We start from the raw sequence: 22,235 nt of genomic DNA, 5'->3' as shown, positions 1-22,235 counted from the left end.
GACAGTGTAGAGCAGTGATTAGACCTTGGATTGCCAAATTTTTTTGGGCTTGTGGGCACCTTGGGAAACCTGAGAAACTGTTCTGGGGACTGCCCAGGACAAGCCACAACCACACACACCATAACCATGCATGCACACCCAGCACCACATATTCCTTAGGCACACCATAGAACCACGGATGTCACACACAGAGAGGACTAGAATGATGTGGGGTGCCTTTGCTAGACCTAGGCACTTCGTCTTCCCCATCTAGATTTGAGCCTGAAGGACCAAGGAAATGTGTGTGTGTGCATGGAGAGTATGTTGTAAACAAGCACAATTTGTGACACTGTTCACTGGGCACAACTGTTAAGGCCTCAGCATTAGCTTCCGGTTTTCCAGCTTTGTGGAATTTGAACCTTGCTCTCAATTCTTCCTTCTTCTGAATTACAGACACCATCGTGAAAAAATATTTCAGAACTGTGGGTCTGTATCTACACATTTTCTAGCTATTGTTTGCATTCCACAGATTTCAGAAGCACAGCAACATTCAGGATCCAAAACTGAGTCTCCAGAAGGATACTATGAAGAAGCTGAGCCCTTTGGTGTCTCACTGATTGGTACGTAGGTGTGCTCCCAAGTGTTTCATTACTTCTAGAAATAGGCAATGCAACTGCGTTGGAAAATAAATAAATAAAGCCCTCAGATACAAATATTGGAAATGTGATCTATAATCTGTATGTTTAGTGTTTGTCACATTGTCAGTTTAATACCAGAGAATTTAAAGGGATATTCTTGTATCCAAAGATTTTTAAGAGGTTGCTGACAAGTGAAGATGTTGAGTTCAGTCAGAGCTGAACATGGTCACTGATGCTACATTTTCAGCCTGATCTCCACACCAAAACTGCTTTTGGCTCAATAAGGTTTACTGACTGAATGAGGGCTCAGTGAGAAAGGTAAGGATTGTAGTGTCTTTGTAAAAGTGAATAGCAACCGTCTTGCTTTCTGTTGCTGATATGAACAAGCATGTTCTAGAGAAGGTCTAGGCTCCAGTCTCTGGAAGAGCAGACTGAATTTATTTGGCCAGCTTTCCTTTCCCTCCCCCCTTTTTTTGCACATACATTACTCTATAGCACCTAGGATGGACATCATGATTAATCATAAGTTACCACACCAAAGAGGACGTAAGATGATTGTTGAGGTTCTCACACTGCAATCCTAGGCATATCTCTTGAAACTAGTAGGTTTTATTTTGGAGTAAACCCAGATATGCTTAGGCTGTGACCATTACCAGTTTCTGTGCTTATTCATTTCAGACACAGAATCTCCTCATGCACACAGAGCTCTTATAATATGTGTGGAATAATAGTGAATCCCAACTGTGGTATGTGATGTATTAAGGAACGATTGATGACATCCCTGCAGTAAATGGAGAGCATTTCTACATCAGTGCAACAATGCAGTGGTGACCCATAAAAGAAGAGTTTGCTGGATCAGGCCAATGGCCCATCTAGTCTGCTCTCACAGTGGCCACCCCAATGCCTCTGGGAAACCCTCCACAAGAGCACTCTCCCCTCCTTTTTTTTTTTTTTTGCAATTTAATCTTTATTGATTTTAACTATTGAAAACATTCACCACAAAAAGAACAAAAGAAAAAACAAATCACATCAAATACAAATAAACTGTTACATATACAGTGGTACCTCTGGTTACATACTTAATTCGTTCCGGAGGTCAGTTCTTAACCTGAAACCGTTCTTAACCTGAGGTACCACTTTAGCTAATGAGGCCTTCTGCTGCTACTGTGCCGCTGGCGCGCAATTTCTGTTCTCACCCTGAGGTAAAGTTCTTAACCTGAGGTACTATTTCCGGGTTAGCAGAGTCTGTAACCCGAAGCATTTGTAACCCGAGGTACCAGTATGGGTCCTTTGTTTCCTTCTTGACTGCATATTGTAGTGCACTCTCCCCTCCTGTGGTTTCCAGCAACTGGTATTTACTACCTTCGGCATTGTCATGAGCTATAAAATAATTGCAATAGTTTATTTTTAATATATATATATATAATGGAACTGAGTGGTACCACAAAGGCTGAACACTGAATTGTAATTATTCAAACTGAATTTGCAAGTGTTTTTATTTATGGTGCTTATCACCATAGTTTTTGGCAAAAGAGACTGTTCTAAGCAGACTGTTTCTAATTATTCCATAGTTCATCATATAAATTATGCTTTCTCCTTCTAAAAGAATTTAATGATCAGTGAGGTTCATTTGCAGGTCTTTTTCTTTCTTCCTCTCTCTCCCTCTCTTTCTTTTCCATGTGTGCTTGTGCAGGTCTTTACGGTAGGCTTGCAGCTACTGGATCCAGACCAGGGTTGCAGGTTACTGAGGGAGTAATATATGCCACAATAACTATGGGTATGGCATGTTTCCAAAACTTAACACTCATGCATTGACTTCCTTGTCATATGAACAAAGATTGTCTTTCACCATTGATACATGGTTAAAGGATCACCGCATGATCACATTCTCATCCTGAATGCATATGTGTGGCAAGGGGTGATAAAGGATTGGAAAGTTGCTGTCTATTTTTTTGCAATCTCTTAGCCAGGAATGATCTCTTAGTAGGCAGCTATAGAACTGTAGATGTTGCTAGCCAATCTTACCTGTGGAAGCAGAAGTCTTATTCCAAAATGCTTTTGTCATTTCCATGCACTTCAACTTCAGTGGGCTTCAGGGCAGGACATAAGCAGAATATTCTTGCTTGGTAATAAGCAACACAGAAGCCAGGGATGAAATGAGTGATATTAATTTAGACAACAAATGCGACTCAAAATGAAGCGAGTGGAATGGTGCTGGCGCTATAGGCTGAGCCCATCCGAATTAAATGCTGAATACAGAGAGACAGAGACACAAAGACAGACAGGTAGGCAGACAGACAGAGAGAGATATCACTGTTTTACAATGAGGGTGACGTAACAGTTTATCGCAGAGAAAGAAAAGGGGATTGAAATGTGTTAATTAGGTTCTTTTTTGGAATTTCTTTCTGGATTCTGGTACAGAAGGAGCAGATCCACATATTGAATGAGCCGAAGTTTGGTTTCAGGAAGCCATGATTATCTTGTGCCTAGGCCAGAGTCTGGAAGAGCACAAAAGATGCTGGCTAAGCATCCTTGATTACATGGATCATTCTTCCTACCATACAAATGAGATTAAACACAGCAGCGAGCCCTATATCTTGCTTTGGAGATAGGTGACTCAGCTGCCAGTTCTCTGATAGCATCACCTGAATGAGTAAATTCAGGTTACTCTATAATCCAATTAAAAACAAGAGAAAAAAACCTAGATAATTACCTCTGTGACCCATTCAAGCCTGTGCTGGAACAACACAGACTTTTTACCTAATTGGGAATGGAATATCTTACTATAATACATTTCTATTTGGGGGTACCTTTTTGATGTTTCTCGCTCAAAGTGTCTCTGCTTTCTAATCTGATCTTCTTTTGGCCAATATTGTTTCCTTTCCCTTTCTCCTAATAGCATTTCTCCTGAGTGCTGAAGACATGGTGCTTTGGGGAGATGCAGAAAAGTCTGGGATTTGTCAATGATCTGCAGGGATCTTAGAAACTGCTCTGTTCTCTGTGCCTTTATATTATGAATCATTTCCATTCTGTGATCAAGTTATCTCAATACTGTGGAATAGCCTATATCTCATTTAACTTCCCCTATATTGCTTTGGAATGCCTTTATAATGTAGTGAAACTTTCTTATTGCCTCTAAATTTGCTGGATTGGAGGGAGGGTGCTAGATTTAGATGCCTTAAGCAGCTTATGCGAACAGCTTAATATTACTTCTGCTGAGTAGCCTCATTGTAACTGTTTCAACTATTCATGTACTCAATTTTATATAATTTTCAGCTTTATAACCTCTATATCATTTTTAATTTGCTGTCTATTTCGTATCATGGTTTCCACTGTTCTAAACAAATATTTACATTTTTTTTGGCCATTTGTCAGTTGTTTGAAATTAAATTTCAAATTACGTTTCTTTCGGCATGGTTCTGCCCATTGGTCATTCTCCATATGCTGACTGGAGTGAGCATATGTATGAATTTTGGACCTGTTTTTCAGAATGTTGCTACAAGCTGTTATATGCCTGATATTTAGGGAGCAGCAACTAACATTTGGCAGATAACAGCTTGCACACCCTCCACAGTCCTATGCTTTTTCAGCTGGGTGTATAAAACCTACAGAAAACATTTGATAGCACTTGAGGAATGTGTCTGTAGTAGGAGACTGAGCTGGGTGTGTCTGTACCAAAGTTGCAAAATGAAAGTCTTGGTGGCCACATGCTTGCAACCTCAAACAATTTGTATGATTTTGAGATTACCTTGCAGCACTACTGCTTGGCTTTTATTAATTAGCCAAGCAAAATATTCCCAGCAAAATGTGCTGAATGTACAAATATTTACATTTACATTTGTAAATATACATTCCATCCAATGTATTTGCTGCATCTGGAAAGCTGAGCAGAACTGAAATGTATTAACAGAGCATTGAACCTTTTTCTGGGAATACCATTCAAGCATTTCACCTTTCAGGAGAAGTTAGGGTTTCATCCATCATTGCAGCTTCACATATTCAAAACAAAATTTTATATGATTCCTGCATCGTTTGATATGACCACTGCAGGGCCAGCCCTCCCATTAGGCAAAGTGAAACAACTGCCTCAGTAGGCAGATGCTGGGGAGCCATCCCTTGGAACACAAGGAATCATGTGTGTGCCACAGGGCCTGTCCTGCACCCTCAGACTAACCTGCTGTTCTCCAGGGCAGAGAGGATGCTATCCAATCCGTCATAGTGAAGAAACGTTCAACTGTCTGTCAAGTTGGCTCCTGTTCATGGAATGGCAGGAAGGCACCATCTTGTCCTTCACCTCAGACAGCAAAATGTTTGGGGTTGGCTCTGGATGGCTTTTTTGAGATCTGATTCTGGCTTGCATATGCTGATCTTAGTGTGTGGGAGACAGACAGAAGATGAAGGAAAATGGCCTTTTCAATGGAGCAGGTCTGATTGTTTAAACTTTGCAGGCCTTTAGACCTCCTTGCCTTTTACTTTTGTGTCTCTTTCATGCATGATGTAATTGTTCCCCAGCTTGCCTAATGGAACATGGAAGAAACACATGGCTTTGTCACCCGGAAGTGCTTATAATGATGGTTTTTTTGCCCCCATGGATGCAGATGATGGGGAAGCAGTCAGCAGCTCCTATGAATCCTATGATGAAGAAGAGAGCAGCAAAGGCAAGTCAGCCCCTCACCAGTGGCCTTCCCCTGAAGCCTCCATTGAGCTCATGAAAGATGCCCGGATCTGTGCTTTCCTTTGGAGAAAAAAATGGCTGGGCCAGTGGGCCAAGCAGCTCTGCGTCATTAAGGACAACAGATTGTTGGTAAGCAAGCGGGGAACAGGGTGTCTAATATACCTTTTCTCAAAGCCAGAGCAGTTCCTAAGAGCTCTATCTAGATGTTCCTCAAAGCCCAAGAAGAAGCCTGCGGGGTAAGACCAAAGGTCTATCTTGTTCAAAATCCCAGATCCCTATGGGAAGCCCACAAGCCGGACATGACTTTGGGTTGTACTGTCTGCTCCCCTATTTACTTTCAATTTATGAATTACTGTAAGACTTGTCTTACATGCATGGTGTTAGTTGCTTAGTTTGTTACAATTGCATTGCTCCCGTCCTCCCAAAGGACTAACATCAAAGACTAGGATCAATATACACCATGGTTGCTGCTGATGCAGCGTTAATGTGATCAAGTCGCTATTATTGGCAGCAGTGTGGGAGAGGTTCTGTGATTGGTGGTTCCTGCAGAGCAGGCATTTGGAAAAAGGAACGGCACAGGAGGGAGCGTCCTGGAGCTCTGCCAGTTGGAAAGGTTCATAACGGGTAATGGGAAGCTGCCACAGGGGGCAGAGTAGATGCAGCCTTGGACTATTCCCTTAGGATATGGGTGAGTGAAGTTGTACCTGGATGGGAGAAGTGTATGACTGGTATGAAGATCTGCTGGGACTATAGGTTTACCATTTCCAGGAGCTCAGCTGCCCACCTCCAATGCCTGCTATTAACACCTGTACTGCAGAAAGTACCTACTCTATGAATGTTTCAGAGTGCAAGCAAGGGAAAACCCAATGCTGTTCCCTTTCTGCTGTTAGTATTATGGCTATATAACAGGTTTTAAAGTTTGGGAATGTCCCCACTATTCCTATTTTCTGGGATTCAGGAAATTTCACCTAGTAATTCCTTCACTAATTTTTTTAATCTTCTCTGTACCACTGCTACTGACTGCTGTTTGTTTACCCACATGAAACATCTGGGCATTAACTATGAAAATGGGTAGAAGTCTTCCTCTCTGTGCCGGATTGATGGCTTGAATTTCTTCTCAGTCGTCCCCATCCATTCTAAATCCTTCCATATCTGTTCTTAGCCTTCACCAGCCTGACACCCTCTAGATTTTGCCAGGCTCCAGCTAACACAGCACTGCTGATCATGCTGGAGTCCACCAATATCTGGAGGTTGTCTGGTTGGTGAAGCCTGAAACATATATGTATATCATTATGTATCTATTCAGAAACCTTAGGATTTGGGACTTCAATCTATTATTTCAATGCCAAGTTTCTGTCCTTTCTTAGATTTTTTTGCCAGTAGGCAACGACTCCTGTTTACTCTCCATTAAACCACCTGACTCCTCCTATTTCCAGTGCTACAAGTCTTCCAAGGACCAAAATCCCCAGCTGGATGTTAATTTGTTGGGGTGCAGTGTCATCCACAAGGAGAAGAACGTGAGGAAGCAGGAACATAAGCTGAAGATCATCCCCATGAACTCAGATGTCATTGTGCTGGGCTTGCAGAGTAAAGACCAGGCAGAGCAGTGGCTCAGGGTGAGTGGACCAGTACCTCTTGACGACTTCTGCCCATGTCCCCAGGCTGTGTGGATTTAATGTGCCCACAGTCATAACCATGCTAGCACAGAAGTCAAGATCTGGCCCAGAATTTAACTACCTGAGATTTCGAGACCCCGCAGAGCTGCTGCTGTTCAGAGCAGAGAGTATTGAACTCAGTGGGCAAAGAGCCTGACTGACCTGGTACAAGGCAGCTTCCTAGGTTTCTGTCTACACAGGATTATGCTAAAGGATATTTCTCCGGATGTCATGGTGCTGCTGCCATCTCTAGGTTACATCCAAATGCAGCTGTTAAACAAGTGCAAGGAGGCCTTTATTCTGAGAAGGATCCTTTCCGTTTGAGCACAACTGAGAAAATCCCTTTTGCCCTTTGCACAACCCTTTCCAGCTGTAATGGAGTCTTTCTTCAGTAAGAGTTCATCTCCTTCCTCAGATGGAACTTCATTATAGAAAAGAGAAGAAGTGCCCAACCTCCTTTTGATTATTTTCTTGGACTTCCTCTATGCTTACCAAATTTTACAATAGTAAAATGCGAAAGCTTCCTTGTCAACTCACTCACGTGCCAGCTCCTTCACTTACAAGAAGGGTCTGTCATTATTTCTAGTTAATATAATCTTTACTCCATTGAAAAAGTCCCTGAGATGCACTCCCCTTTGTTCTTCCTCTACTACACCTGAATTACACTCAGATGGAATACTGGCTTGATACTCTAGCAGCTCTTTGATCCGCAGAAATCAGCTAGGGTCAGTGCAGAATTTTCTAGCATGGACGTTTCAAGCATTATCATCTGCTAGTATTTTGCAGATAAAGTTGATATTAAAGGAACATGGAGGAGAAATTGTTTTAAAAAGTTGCCAACTCTCCATGGCACATGTGGCATTTCTGCACTGCTGCACAGCCTGAATTTGCTTGGAATAGTGTTTGATCTGGACATGCATGTTATTTACTTTTGTGCCTTCTTTATACCAGGGATGGGGAACCTGTGCTTCAGCAGATGTTGCTGGACTGCAGCTTCCATCATCCCTGACCAGTGGCCGTGTTGGCTGGGCCAGATGGGAGCAGGGAACCCAACAACCTGTGAGGGGCCAGAGGTTCTCCATCCCTGGTTTATATGGTCATTCGAGGCTCCTCTCTGAGCCAGAGCTTTTGAGGGACCTCTGCTTCTCTGCATGTTAACGAGAGAGGCTTTCTATGAACTGAGCTGTGTGTCAGTTAAATGCAGAATGTATACTGTAGAACAGAAAGATATAAATGGCCACAGGATGAGGCCTTGCTCACAGCTTTTCTCTCTCCCACCATAGGTGATCCAGGAGACAAGCGGTCTCTATCCAGATGGGCAAGGGGAAGGCAACCAGTATGTCCCAGACTCCCAGAGACTTAGCTATCCCAAGGTATGTTTTGTTGTTGTTTAGTCGTATCCGACTCTTCATGACCCCATGGACCAGAGCATGCCATGGTCAAACTCATGCTGGTAGCTTTGAGAACACTATCCAATCATCTCGTCCTCTGTCGCCCCCTTCTCCTTGTGCCCTCAGTCTTTCCCAACATCAGGGTCTTTTCCAGGGAGTCTTCTCTTCTCATGAGGTGGCCAAAGTATTGGAGCCTCGGGTATGTTTTATCTCTTAACAAAAGTAATGTTCAAAGAGCAGCTTAATTTTTTTCCTGTTGCATCAAATTATTTTAAGTTTTAAAAAAATACTTCTGATTAATATACAGGAAGTCACTCCCACCATCAAAACAGGAATGTGGTTGAAACTTATGCTTGAAGAAAACCCAACAAACCACTTGTTTTCTGATTAAAGCATAACTGGCTCAGGGTCAAGCCATTTTTGCATTCTTTTAACATCAGCAATTCTTTTAATAGCTACTCCCCCCCCCAAGTTTGTTTCAAGCATAAATCTAATTCTAGGAAGTTTATAGATTTAATCCTGGCCAAATCCAAATGAAAGTATTATTTAAATAAGGCTAGAATTTTAGATATCCCCAAAGCATCAGGTGAAACGAGAACTTCTTTGTAGACTGACTGTTCCAGAGTTTCAAGCTCTAATTATTTACTGAGCACAAAATTAAAGTCATCAAGCTCTGGGCCTGATCCAGATAAATTAGGGGTGGGAAAATTGTGACATAAGAAGAGCCTGCTGAACAGGCCAATGGCTCACCTAGTGCAGCATTCTGTTTCTCACAGCTTGCCACAATGTAAATGAACATGTGCTGATGATGTACAACTGAGGCAGGAGCTATATATGCGAACGTAAACCACAAAGAAACATTCACAGCTAGAAAGCTTCACAGCATATGGCAATGAGGACGGAAAATAAAACCCTCGTGTATAATTTTATTTTTTGAGTTGACACAAATATGGTTGCCTGAATTTACTTCAAAAAGCTTTAAAGAAAACACCAGGAGCCATTATGAATAAGGAAGACTGTGTCCAACCAGAGCAACTACACGCAGCAAAACAAAGGGGTTCTCCCAAGAGCTAGAGGAGCCTCTATAGCATCCATCTTTATGTTGTCCCCTGTGGAATAATCATAGTTTGTGAATGGGTCTTCGTTTCCTCAGCTATGGATATGTGCCTACATTCATGTTTTCTTTTGTAGCAACCCTAGTTTCTGACATTATTTAGGCAACCCCTAATTTTCACGAATGCAAAGGGGTTTTCTCATCGGAGAGAGTAGCATTTCAGCCATTACTATGCTGCTGTTCTATCACTGGTGCTGTGGACCTCATCCCTGCTTCTTGTCTGCAGGTGGAGACGTCTGAGAGGTACTCAGTGGCATCAGAAAGCGGAAGCAGCACTGATGGTCACACAGAACTGACAGAAACCAAAGACGGTAATAGCCGTTCAAAAAAGATAATGTGGTTGTCGAGTGAAAAGAAGATGGAATAGTGCACTTGCCTCTGATAAGTCAAACTGAGCTTGCCGGTTGCCTGGTTGTTACTGAATTGACTAGAGCCTTCCTACACATGACATATGAATGGCCCCCACTTGTCCCATCCATAAACAACATACTATATGGTTGTAGTTTAATAGCCTGCTGCATTCGTACCTCTATTCATGGAGAGCCAGGAATCTCCAGGGACTGAGATGAGAACAGCGTTATGGTACTCTGTCCCTTTTTTGTTTCTACCAGTAGTTGTAGAAGGGAGTTAATGCCTGGCTCATTAAAGTAACACATTTATTCATAACTGATGTGGGCCATGTAAGTGTACATTATTAATGCTGCCGCTTATATGAGTCTCTTCTTAAATTGCACCAAGTAAGATTCCGCACACAAACATCAGATGCAAATTGTGTGTAATGTGTCTCCTGGCCATTGCATTAGATATTCAGAAGTACAGCTTTGTATATGGCTTGTTTATTCCTTCTTATTTATTTATCTTTAGTTAAGAAGAAGGGCACGTCTGGTTTAAAACTGAGCAACCTGATGAACCTTGGGAGGAAGAAATCTGCCACGCTGGACAGTCCGGAAAGGTCTTTGGATACATGTAGTAAGCAACCCAAAACAAAGCCTTGTGAAACATTTGCATTTCATTTGGGTCTCTGTGACTAGCAGGAAAGACCAGCGTAGAGGGTGACCTAGATGTCACTAAGGGAGCATCTCCTTCTTTGCAGCGTACCTGAATGTCCTTGTGAACAGCCAGTGGAGATCTCGGTGGTGTCATGTGAAAGATGGGCAGCTCCATTTCTACCAGGACAAGAACAGAAATAAAACTGCTCAGCAGCCTCTCAACCTGACGGGCTGTGAAATTATCCCAGACCCAACTCCTGATCATCTCTACTCATTCCGTATCCTGCATAATGGAGAGGAACGGGCCATGTTAGAGGTACGGGTTGCCACTTTCTTTAGAAGTAGGAGTGACATTTGTTTATAAGCAACACAGCTACTCATTGCAACTTATTATAGTGCACACAATTGAATGGTTCAGTCTAGGGAACATAGCTATTGGTGTAGATTTATTTTCTCTTATGTACATAGCCTGTTTGGGGTAATCTGTCACATTCCTGAAGCTGATTTCATTGAGTAGTGTGCCCCCAATGTATTGATTTTCTTCACTTCTATTTAAAAAAACCATGAAAATTGTTTGTAGATTTCATTCAACACTTCTCCTTACAGCATTATAACCTGCTTCACATGTCATTCTAAAGCAAGGCTCACTGCAGCCTGCTTGTACTTGTATATGTTGTCATAAACCATGGTGTAGTGTGACACCTGAATGCAGCCAGTCTGAACAAAATGCTATGCAAAAAGATGTAAAACAGCTAACCAGGCAGCTTATTTTTATTAAATGAATAGACGTCTATTCTGCTTTTTCATCCAAAGAAACACTCAAGGCAGGAAAGCAGCACTTACTAGTCAGAATAGTAAGTGAATACTGAATCCCCACCCCGCCCTCTGATTGGAACATTGTACACCTGAAATGTTTTCTGAAATAAGCAGCCAGCTGGATTCAGTATGGGTTGATAAGAGTAGTTGGTTTTCACCACTGAAAAGAAAGATAAGACTGGTGAAGACAAACACACACAGTGTAACTTTCTTTGGAGCTACCTCCAGTTACCTCAGCCGACAAGCTGCCTTGGGGGAAAAGAGCAAGCCACTCCTATCTGTAACTTTCACTTGACTTGGATCAGAGTTGTTTTCCTTCTCTGTTTACCTCTAATCTTAGATTCTCTGACATCAGCACCCTTAGAGTGGGAGAAGGGAAATGTGACACATTTCCTGCATTTTGTAGTGGGAGGAATACTTGCTACCAACAACAGGCTCACTTGCCAGCGACTGCCAGAGGCTCTGGATGTTGTTTTGTTTAGCACTTAAGATTGCTGAGGTTGATGGAACAAAATAAGGAAGGCTTCAAAAAGTTACTCAGATTATCTCAATTTGTGAAGCTAAGGTGCATGTTAGACTCAGCATTTTAGTTAAGGCCAGCTGGAGGTTATAAATAATTTTTCGTGGGTCTTTCAGGGTGATTGCAGGGTGCTTTCACCATTCATGATGAAAGTTTTAATCATAATTGCTTCTGAGCCAGTTTGGTAGAGGAACTTTAGGAAGGTAAACTGGTGCCCTCTTCTGGCTTTTTGTGTTTATAATTTGTGTGTGTGTGTGTGTGTGTGTGTGTGTATGTATGTATATATATTTGCATACACACACACAATCAATTTTTTAAAGACGGTTGAAGATGTTTTTAGATATTATGATCCATAGAATTTTATTTATTTACTCACATTTCTATCCTGCTCTTCTTCCTCAAGGAGCCCAGGGTGGCACATCCTAAATTGATTTTCCTTTCCATTATTTCTGCTTACTCTGATGAAAGCAACTTAGGCTTCTTGTAGTAAGTTTGGCCTGTATCCTTAATGATTGTTTTTTTCTTTGCTGGTTTAACAGGCCAAGTCTTGTGACGAAATGGGCCACTGGCTTGGTCTCCTTTTGTCAGAATCTGGCTCAAAAACAGACCCTGAAGAGCTGACCTATGATTATGTCGATGCTGACAGGGTCTCCTGCATCGTCAGTGCAGCAAAGAATTCATTACTGTAAGTTTCTGCGGTAGCATATTTGACATTCTGACCTGTCTTCTGATGGATGATTTCAAGTAATTCCTACCAAACAAGTAGCTTTTATCCGAAAAGTATGTAATGAACAATTTTGATGAGGTTACAGTTGCTAGCGAAAAGAAGCAGGAAAGGGTTCTGATACATAAATACCCACCATGTTTGCATTCAAATGAAGTATCCACTCGTGAGATTGTTGTTGTGAAATATTGCATTGATGGTGACTAGCTCTCCTTATTTTCTGATGTGCAGTCTAGCAAATCTCTGTTTTTCTTTGAACTCCTAGCTGGATGTTTAAGACATGCAGCACACACACAATGTTGCTTATGGCTTGATGAAACCTATGCCTTGTCCTGTGTTAGAGAATGAGTATATTCCAGGCATTTAACATATTCAGTCTCAAACAAAAGGGGAGGTTACACTGTGGTTTGTGGCTTCTTCACATTGCAGACCTGTGGATGCTGGAGACAAGATAGTAGGCAGGAGCAACAGGTGCCTTGCAACATCCAGTGGATGGCAATCAACTAACTTTTACTCAGAGTAGACCCATTGAAATTAATGGATTTGCTCTGAGTAAATGTTAGTTGACTACTACCCAAAGTAACTGGCATATTAGGAAGTCTTATGGGAGTATAGACTAATATCACATCATCGTCTCATGTAGCTTTTACTTCTTTTGATAGCACATCTGCTTCTATCTTTTCCAGCTTAATGCAGAGGAAGTACTCTGAGCCGAACACTTACATTGACAACTTGCCAAAGGGGAAGGAGGGACTAGAGGAGCTCTATGATGATGTAGATGTTCCAGAGGCAACAACAATGGTGAGGGTTTTGTTTTGTTGCAATTACAGCTTATGTTGATGGGGGGACCATTTTCTTTTCCATTGGCTGCAGTTTATATTGATAATGCCGGCAATAACAAGTGATCCCAATGGCAAAGTGTCTGCAATTTGCCTTGTTTCAGGTCTGTACTGTTCTTTAACTGTAGGTAATGTTTAAAGAATTTCATGCTGGCCTCTCTTGTTCTAAACAGAGTGGCATTTCTCGGGCGCTCTTCTAAGAAGATGCTTTTTATCTTTGACAGGAGGAAGTGCCCCAAAATGAAGACAAAGATGAGGGGGATCAGGACAGAGTCTATCTAGACCTCACACCAGTCAAATCCTTCCTTCATTGTGCTACCAAGAAGCAGGACCAGTTTTCCCCATCCGTTTCTCCATCATTGCAAAGAGCTTCCAGTAAGAGCTCAACGGACTCCTCCATGTTGCATAAAGAAGCAGATTTGAGTAGAAGATCGCTGGAGATTCCAGACCCGGTAATGCTTATAAACAAATCCGAGATATCAGGGAGGGGCCATAGCTCAGTGGTAGACCATCACATGCAAATGGCTGCAGGTTCAATCCCCAGCATCTCTAGTTAATTTTTATAATTTTTATTATTTATTCTATAACTAGACAAAACTTAGCATTGAGCAGCTTGCTGGGATCTTAAATGGACAGGCAGCTTCTGCTAGCCTTCTGTGTCGCTTAACCTCTGAAACCTTCTCTCTCATCCGACTTCCCTAACAGAGGACTCAAGACATTGATGAACCGCTCCCACCACGAACAACAACCATCAAAATTCAGGCACAACAGCAGCAAATTGCCTTTCCTCAGAGTGGCCCTGAGATTAAGGACACCACAACAATTATGATTGCATCCAAAGAGAAAATGGAACGCTCCAAGGCAGTGAATTCAGGTGTGTTTGCTGTCTGCAGTAATCTCTGTTTACCCAAGAGCTTCGTGACGGAGACTTATGGTAGAGGCTGTGCCTGCTATCATTAGCTTTCCAAGCCATGTTGAAAACATGGCGCCAGTGTATTTAGCTGCTGGTTTTAAGGGAAGGTTCTTGGAATTCCAGTCTCTGTCCCTGAGCTTAATTTCTTCATCTTTTATTTGTAGCAGCTGTAGAAACCAAACTCGGCAAGAACAGGACTGAGGCTGAAGTGAAGCGATACTCGGAAGAAAGAGATCGCTTGGAGAGGGAAAAAGAAGAAATCCGCTCTCAGCTGGCACAACTACGGAAAGACAGAAGGGAGCTGAAAGAGATGCTGATAAGCTGCACAGGTAAAGAAATGCCTCTCATTTCCACTTCGTTTTCAGAGATCAGTGGAACGGGGCATATTGTTTTGGTCTCATGTGCTCCATTGACATGTAATCTGCTCTGAAAAGCCTCCACTTGGGGGGGGGGTAGTTCAGCAGCCACCCCCTTGCCTGCCACCATCATCTGAGGAGACAGACAGGCAATGGGGAAGGGAGCACACTGCCCATCTACTATTAGATTTCCACTTGCATGTGCTTCTTCCCTCGGCAGACAAGAGCCTTTTGCCCACACTGGAGCAAAAACTGAAGGAAATAGAGGAGGAGTGCAAAAGGAAAGAAGATCAGCGTGTGGACTTGGAGCTGAGCCTCGTGGAGGTGAAGGAGAATCTCCGGAAAGCAGAGTCTGGGCCTGTTACACTTGGCACTGCGGTGGACACCACACACCTGGAGAACGCAAGCCCTAAAGTACGTAGGGGGCTGTTTATAATCGGCATCTTTAGCAGGGTCCTTTTCAGCAAAGCAAAGCAGCTGAAGCCAGCAGCTGGTTCAAACTGTGCATGATGCAGAAGATCCATGGTTGCATTTTTGATGTGTTTTGTAAAGCTCAAAAGACAATTTGGTGGGCGGGCAGGGGGCTCAAAATAGCAGCACTGAGGAAGGAGGGGCTTAATGCTTTTCTCCCACACTATTTTCCTAGCCAGAAGTGCACATGACCACTCTTGGAGGCTGGTAATAGCAATATGGATGCCTGTGTCTCCCAACAGCTAGGCCTAAATAGCATGTGGGGTTGACTGATACCTCAGTCATGATACCCCAAGGAGCCATATTGTCATGGAGCCATAGATCCAGTTACAGCAGGGATGAGGAACGTTGTTCAGTTTGAGGAATACACCTAGACTTACAGACTGCCACATAGCTATGAGTTTTATGCGTTGCCATCAGAAGTGGCTGCCGAGCCCCTCTCGTGTCACTGCCACGTCCTGCAACAGTCTTTGGGTGGAGCCAATTGTCAGCACAGTCAGGGCTGTGTGGGTTCCCCTTGGTGGGTGTGCCAGATTGCCTTTGCCAGAGCACCCTATGGAGCTCTGACCTTGCCACTGCTCTGCCCCACCTTGTCCTGGTACGCAGCAGTGCTGGAGTTGGGAGGGTGGCTTATAAATGTAGCACCTCATTGGCCGTTCCTGATAACAACAGATAAAGCAACATAATTAAAACCAAAAGCATAAAGTCAATAAACAGTGCCCAGAGGTAGATCTAATAAGCCGTTAATAAACAGCACTTTTATTGCTGATGCTTTGTGATGATGGAATATGAGATCTTTAATGTTCGGCAAGAAGGGCTCTCTGACCTGTGCCTGATGAACTATTTTAGACAATTGTATATGACCACAGCTATTATCTTTCCCCCATAAACACAGATGAAGGTTGCCAACCCTATGAATGGCACAGAAAACTCGCCTGTCAATTCAGCAATGGCACTAAAAAATCGGCCTTTATCTGTCATGGTCACAGGGAAAGGAACAGTTCTACAGAAAGCTAAGGTAAGACATGTAGCAAGAATGCCTGTTGTGCTTATTATGGCAAGAATAATTTGCCCATGGCCTATGGCATATGGCATATTTAAAACTATTGGGGTTTTGGAAAGAAATATATAAAGAGAAGGATAAGCCCTCAAGTGGGGCCTATTTTTCCATTTTTGTTTTGCAGGAATGGGAGAAGAAAGGTGCTAGTTAGGAAATCCTAGCACCAATAATGGACTCAATATTAGAAGTGGCCATTCGTGGACTACAGGATTCTCTTGCAAGTACAGAATGGTCTAGATGAGGTAAAGCATGGCCAGCTGTACACCAAGAAATAATGGATGGACCAGGGTCAGAACCCAACATGGCCTTCATCAGACTAAGGAATTTGCTCCTTTTTTAGCAGAGGAGTGCTGTGCAGCTGAGAGAGTTAACCCAAGTGGAAACCTTGCTTTTAACCCGGCCAATGTACATAATGATGCCTTTGTGTATTTCTATTTTGGTGTTTTACTGTTGTCCAATCCAGGATTTGTTGTTAGCAATAGAACAGCAAGGACTGAATTCTTGCCAGATCTGTTTAATGTTCTTCTGATACATCAGGGCCTGGGGATCACGGAGGTAAATTCAGTTTCCTGAGCTAAAATCCTGAAAGCTGATTAAGTAAATACAAGTCTCTGTGTCAGACTTTTCTGTTGGAGAAGAGCTGTTCCAACCAACGGAGGCAATTTTGGCCAGGGAGACCAAGAGACACAGCTAAAAGGTATTATTGTTGTACACAATGCAGCCTGACTTTCCACAAAGAATTCCTGACCAAAAAACAAGTACAGCTCAGTGGAGGCTCATTTGTTAGGGCAAATGGGGGCAGTGTCCCACCAACCCTTAGCCAGTTCCCACCCACCTGCCTTCTTACTTACAACCAGTCCAGGAGTGGCCCTGGCTGTGAACATTCTCCTCCTTAGCCTCAGTTCTGCCCTTGTAGCACTCAGGAGGATGGGGACAAAACTTAAAATTAGTTGGCTATGTCTTTCATTGGCTCTGGCACCACCTACTGTTGGCCTCCCATCCAACTAGTCCCAGTGGGTGACAACCACTGCTACAGCTTCTTAATTTTCAATGTTTAATGCTTGTACAAGGAAAGCCAGGGCTTTTTTCAGCCGGAACTCAGTTCCAGCACCTCTCAGGTGGGTGCCATTGCCAATATAAGAGAACAAGGGAGGTGTTCTTGGGCAGTTCTGGCATCTCTTTTTCTAGAAAAATAGCACTGAAGAGAGCTATTATCAGTTGTCAGCACAAGAGCAATGCACTGGATTCACAGGTGACTAGACATTCCAATACCCACAGACAACTCCTGTGATTAAGAAGGGCTTTCCAGTGGGCATAAGTAGCAGAGATATCTCATTATGACTAAGGATCTACACTTAAATGCTATAGATTAGAGGCTGTGCATGGATGGGAACTTAAATCTTTGTGGATTGGGGCCAGAAAGTCATTTAACGTAATTCTTTAGCCACTGCATCTGTCATTTGAGGAATAAAGGGGTGGAATCTTCTGTCCTAGCTTCCAAAATGTGATTAACTATGCTGTGGGGTGATTTGAATGCACTTTAGTTACTCTGGAATGCTTCAGGTTAATAATATACACGTAATAGTAGCATGTAGGAACAGATGCCACATCATCATATTCTGCACAATAGTTGGCATACTGTATGGAAGTTAAGTGCACAAAAGTGAAGGAGAATTTGTTTACCCAAGTATGGTGAATTTAATCATCCAAACATTTGGAAGAGTGGGGAATTCCACCCCTTTACCCTTGAATATATTCTTATCATTCTGTTTTCTGTAAACAAAAGTATAATTAGACCAAGGTAGAACTTGACTGAGCTGTGTTCCCCAAACCCAAGGAGATTAAATTATGTATATAAGGCAGAGTTAGGTGTGGACTCTGTGCCAAAAATGTCAGGTTCCTGAATTTTAACCTTGAATATGAATAATTTTTCAAAGCTAGCTGTATACAAAGGAAAGAATTTTTTATTAAATTGTTTGTGCTAACACAGTACTAAATGCTGTAAAGACCACAGGTGCTTGAGCTCAGTATCTCGCTATCCAAGGGCCTTTTCAGATGAACATTTTCTTGTGCAATAAATGTGCACTCCTGCTGGTCAGTCGCTGCAGGATCTCCAAACATCTTTCCCCAAACTACCTAGTTTATTATGAAAAAACAGCTTTCCCCCCTCAGCAGTAGAAGCGATATTTGCCCCTGGGGAAATACTGATAACATAGGGCAGTGTACAGCAATTGGTGTACTTTGATTTAATTAACTGCTGTGACTTCTAGGCACCGAGTGACTCCTGCTCTACTACTTTCTCTGGGAGTTCTCATATTGCTCCAGAAATAGGTGGTGGGGTGGAAAGGAATATTCACACAGGATTTTTCATCCCACACCAGTCTTCTGCCATTTGTAAACCATCTCTCTCCCCCCACCCCCTTTAGCTCCAAGATTCAGCCAAAATGGCTTGAGTCAAGCATGTGCCTAAGCAGGTACCCTGACAATCAATAAGAATTTGCTGTTTAACCATGTTTGCTTTCTTAGTATGTATACCCCATTGACTTGTGCCAGGTCAGCATGCATAGGATTGTAGTCTTAGAAGTACTTAATGCTGTCTGGATCATTGGGGCATCAATTGGAAAGGCCAGAAACTCACAAGGCGGGCACAAACCCTAGATCTGTGAGTATACATTTTCTCCTTTCTTCTTTTGAGAGGGAAACAATCTCCAGGGGGTTACTTCATATCAGGGGAGAACAGTTTCTTAAGTTTGCAGACAATATATCATTTAAGCTAAAAAGCCACCTGTGTAATGTAATCACCGTGTATTTTTTAAAAAACCAGGCTTTTTAAAACCACAGTACAAGCATATCCACTATCCACAGGTTACAGGCCCATCTGAAGGAGCTACACCATGTGTGTGCCACCATTCTGAAAGCAACAGGTATTTTACCATTTGTCATACAAGTAGCATCCACAGTTGTTGAAGTAATGGGTCTACATTGACCCTTGGAATTAATTGTGCCAGTGTGCGCCTTGTCACTGCCATTGTACATGTCTTGTGGTGTCTGTACTGCATTTGTCTCTCTTTGCTGGTGCAAGTGTTTAAGATGGGGGAATATGGGCAGGGAAGAGGCAGAGGGGCCAATAAAGTTTCGGTCCTCAGGTGCCCTGACAAACTGGAAGCATTAAGGGGGAAGGTGCCAGAGGTGTACCCCAGCATCTGTGCCACAGATCTCATCCTGACACACAGCGTTGTGTTTCCTCCACCTCAACACTATAGCTGATAGTGGGGGGGCGGGCCAGGGACACAAAAAGTCAATATGTAAAGCAGGCAGTTTCAGACCCAAAGCGTTCATTTAACTCACCATAGAATGAAGTTGTTACTGTGTTCCTAGCTAAAAATACTTTCTATTTGTTGTACATGTGTCTTTTCAATCCATTGCTATTTTAGAAAAGTTTTTTTTTTTAATAAAGAAAAAGGTTGGCTATAATCTAAGCGTGCGTGTAAAAATCATTACATAGTCCAAAAAACAAGAGAGAAAAAACCAAGCAGTGTCTGTCTATAATGTTTAACTTTGCAGGCCCATATACAGCCAAACCTTTTTGCTGTGTGGGCATGTTAACATAATCCAAAACTCTCTTTGATGAAAATAAATACTCTCTGGGAGTTCAAAAAGGAGGGCGGAAAAACGCCCTTTTGTCCACTGGGGGGCCCTCTTAGAATGGAAAGTAAGTAGAAGCTGCTGCTGTTTTGTGTAGAAAGGCCAGTCTTATCTTTTACACAAATTTTCCCCTAATAAAAAACACTTCTCATCCAGCTTGCTCTGAAGGCTTGATTAAGCAGCCTAGGAAGGGAGCAGCCTACTGCAAACCTCAGGTTAAGAGAAAATTGCACAAACTCTTCTGATTACAAAACTCCAGCAGAGAAGCAAACTTTAGTGTCCATTTGCGGCTATGAAGAAACATCAAGCCTACTTGCAATCAGTGTTGGATGCTGTACATACTGGGAAAAAGGAACTGTTGCAAGGGAAGGCTGAGCGCTGGAATGTCTTACGACTCCCAAAATGGGCAAAACTGGGTGCAGATGCTGCCTCAGATTTTCACCTTGTTCTAAATATTTTTGGGTGCCTACTGTTTCATCATTTTAGATAGGTTTGCTAGTGATGGATGCAATCTTAGCACTCTGAAATTTACTCTTTATTTTCAACCATTTTGACTTTCCTATCTGCCTCAATAGGAGAGCCAATATAATCAAAATGGGTGGATGCCCAACCTTAGAGTAGATCCAATGAAATAAATGGATTTTAGCCTGCTGCTTTCAGTGGGTCTATTCATACGGCATAAACTTTTTTAAAAAGGTATAATAAAAACACAAAACAACACTACAGTGCAGGAAGGTTGGAATGGCATATAAGGGCACTGGGAGCAGAGTGGTGAAACTTGTCTTCGTACCTTGTTTGAATAGCTCAGCTGTGTCTATATTCCCTCTGCTCAGCTGTCCCAATATCTGCAGATAAACAAAAATACATTCCAAGAACTGAAAGCTACCCCTGCACTAGAGAACGAAACCTACTTCAGAAACCTTACATGTTTCTATCCTTAACACAGATAAAATGTGGTAGGGCTGCAACTGGCAAAACTAAGAGCACTGCTTCAGCGAGATAAATAGAAAACTGATATGGATTTGGTGGTATAACAAACAAACAAACAAAACCCTCAATCCAGTAGATTCAACAGTTCAAAACAGCTTTATACCCATCTTAACCTCATACCCAACTCCTCTTATTACTGATCAGCATTTTCCCAAGTTATTTTTCACATTATGTTACTGCACGATGGAATGGCATAACTAAATGAAGCTGGTGCAGAAAGTCAAATGCTTATTAAATATTGCAACAGGTGAGCTGCTGATGTGGTGCTTTAGAACTGCAAAATGCTTGTCAGGCCCAATTTAACAAGTTTTCTTCCTACGGACAGAAGATGCAGAGCGAAAAACAAACAACAACATACAGAGGACAACACAGAAAACAATTGAGCATGGCACATGTACTGGGTGTTGGTTGTACCACAAGTGACGTACAACCAATAGCCAGAGCTAGCCAACAGATTGCTTTTGCAAGCACAGGTTGCATTCTGCAAAGGAAGCCATTCCTAATAAAGTGATGAGGTGGTGCCCGTTTTTCTAAATAGCTGCACACTGCTTAGTCAAACTGATAGAATTTATTTCAAAAGGATTCTTGCAACCAGTGGATTGGGAAGCTTGAAAATTGATTAGAAAAATTAATTGGAGAAAATGAGCCACCCTCATTTCCTCCACCTCAATCCAGGGGCAGATGGCAATTTAGCTGTGAGTGGACTTCATTCTGAGTTGGGATGTCAGACACAGAAGGCAAGTGCCTTTGGAGGGGGCTTCGCTGTGGAGATCCAATGGGGGAGCAGTGGACTTTGGCTATATATTAGAGTTTAAGGCTTAAAGCTATCACATTTTTTTAACCTGCGTATTTGTAAATAAATTCAAATAATTAAAAGAAGGCATAAGCCTCCAGTGACCTCCTTCCCAAGGAAACCAAACCCAAGTAAGCACTGCATGCCTGGAACTTCTTGATGGTCAGGGAAATTCAGGCATCTGTAAACAATATAAATCAAACCTTAGTCATTTTGCTGGTTTCATCTGAACTTTAAAACGGTACCAACTTTCCCAAGAATGTCCAATCCAGTACAGAAACCAAAATCTTCAGAGCTATGGAACTCACCATACAGAAGAGACGCTGACCTTAAATGGTGAAAGTGTCAGTACAGCAACAATAAATATCTAATATCAACACAAACTAGATATTGGTCACCTCATTTGGCGTACCGGGAAGTGATTCTGTGCAAAACTCCTGTGCTTTGGGGAACAGCATTATTGCTTGCAAACGTTGACTGTGTTTCAGTTCTTTCATACAATGTTTTCAGTAGCTGAAGATAGTCAGTGAGTCTCTGGAATTTGCCTTTTGGAATGCTTGCGAGATCGATACAGCTGTCGCCAGCCGCGTCGGTTTTGTGGAGCACGGACCATGGCTGGATGCATCTGTGAAGTGTCACCCCTCTGAATTCCTATATTAAAAATAAA

The 22,235-nt window shown here is 42.4% G+C and overlaps 2 protein-coding genes and 1 long non-coding RNA gene across 11 annotated transcripts in view; 1 reads left to right on the top strand and 2 right to left on the bottom strand.

Moving 5' to 3' along the window:
- Positions 1-19,614, top strand: part of AFAP1L2 (actin filament associated protein 1 like 2) — a 73,545-nt gene extending 53,931 nt beyond the window's left edge. For 2 of the 3 annotated variants that reach the window (XM_083616679.1, XM_083616681.1), the window contains 15 exons: positions 509-599; positions 5,216-5,421; positions 6,729-6,908; positions 8,231-8,320; positions 9,679-9,763; positions 10,317-10,421; positions 10,546-10,757; positions 12,317-12,462; positions 13,188-13,302; positions 13,565-13,792; positions 14,046-14,214; positions 14,418-14,582; positions 14,830-15,023; positions 15,976-16,098; positions 16,265-19,614. In XM_083616679.1, the coding sequence (XP_083472805.1) occupies positions 509-599; positions 5,216-5,421; positions 6,729-6,908; positions 8,231-8,320; positions 9,679-9,763; positions 10,317-10,421; positions 10,546-10,757; positions 12,317-12,462; positions 13,188-13,302; positions 13,565-13,792; positions 14,046-14,214; positions 14,418-14,582; positions 14,830-15,023; positions 15,976-16,098; positions 16,265-16,291 (2,136 nt within the window). In that variant the 3' untranslated portion in view covers positions 16,292-19,614. The remainder of the gene's footprint in view (positions 1-508; positions 600-5,215; positions 5,422-6,728; positions 6,909-8,230; positions 8,321-9,678; positions 9,764-10,316; positions 10,422-10,545; positions 10,758-12,316; positions 12,463-13,187; positions 13,303-13,564; positions 13,793-14,045; positions 14,215-14,417; positions 14,583-14,829; positions 15,024-15,975; positions 16,099-16,264) is intronic. The other variant, XM_083616680.1, reaches the window with a different exon arrangement.
- LOC310763906 lies at positions 9,252-9,693 on the bottom strand. Its single transcript, XR_014548907.1, has 2 exons — positions 9,561-9,693; positions 9,252-9,505 (listed from the first exon to the last, which is right to left on the bottom strand). It is a non-coding gene; the product is annotated as an uncharacterized lncRNA (long non-coding RNA).
- The window catches only part of VWA2 (von Willebrand factor A domain containing 2), a 39,954-nt gene continuing 32,748 nt past the window's right edge, over positions 15,030-22,235 (bottom strand). For 4 of the 7 annotated variants that reach the window (XM_083616682.1, XM_083616685.1, XM_083616683.1 and 1 more), the window contains exon 15: positions 18,089-22,219. In XM_083616682.1, the coding sequence (XP_083472808.1) occupies positions 22,092-22,219 (128 nt within the window). In that variant the 3' untranslated portion in view covers positions 18,089-22,091. Of the gene's footprint in view, positions 15,740-18,088; positions 22,220-22,235 lie in introns of those variants that run through there. The other 3 variants (XR_014548856.1, XR_014548857.1, XR_014548858.1) reach the window with 3 other exon arrangements.

This window comes from Podarcis filfolensis, assembly GCF_964270895.1.
Source record: "Podarcis filfolensis genome assembly, chromosome: 5".
NCBI lineage: Eukaryota > Metazoa > Chordata > Lepidosauria > Squamata > Lacertidae > Podarcis > Podarcis filfolensis.
Note: the sequence above shows the minus strand (reverse complement) of the source record. Positions and strands in the feature narration are given on the sequence as shown.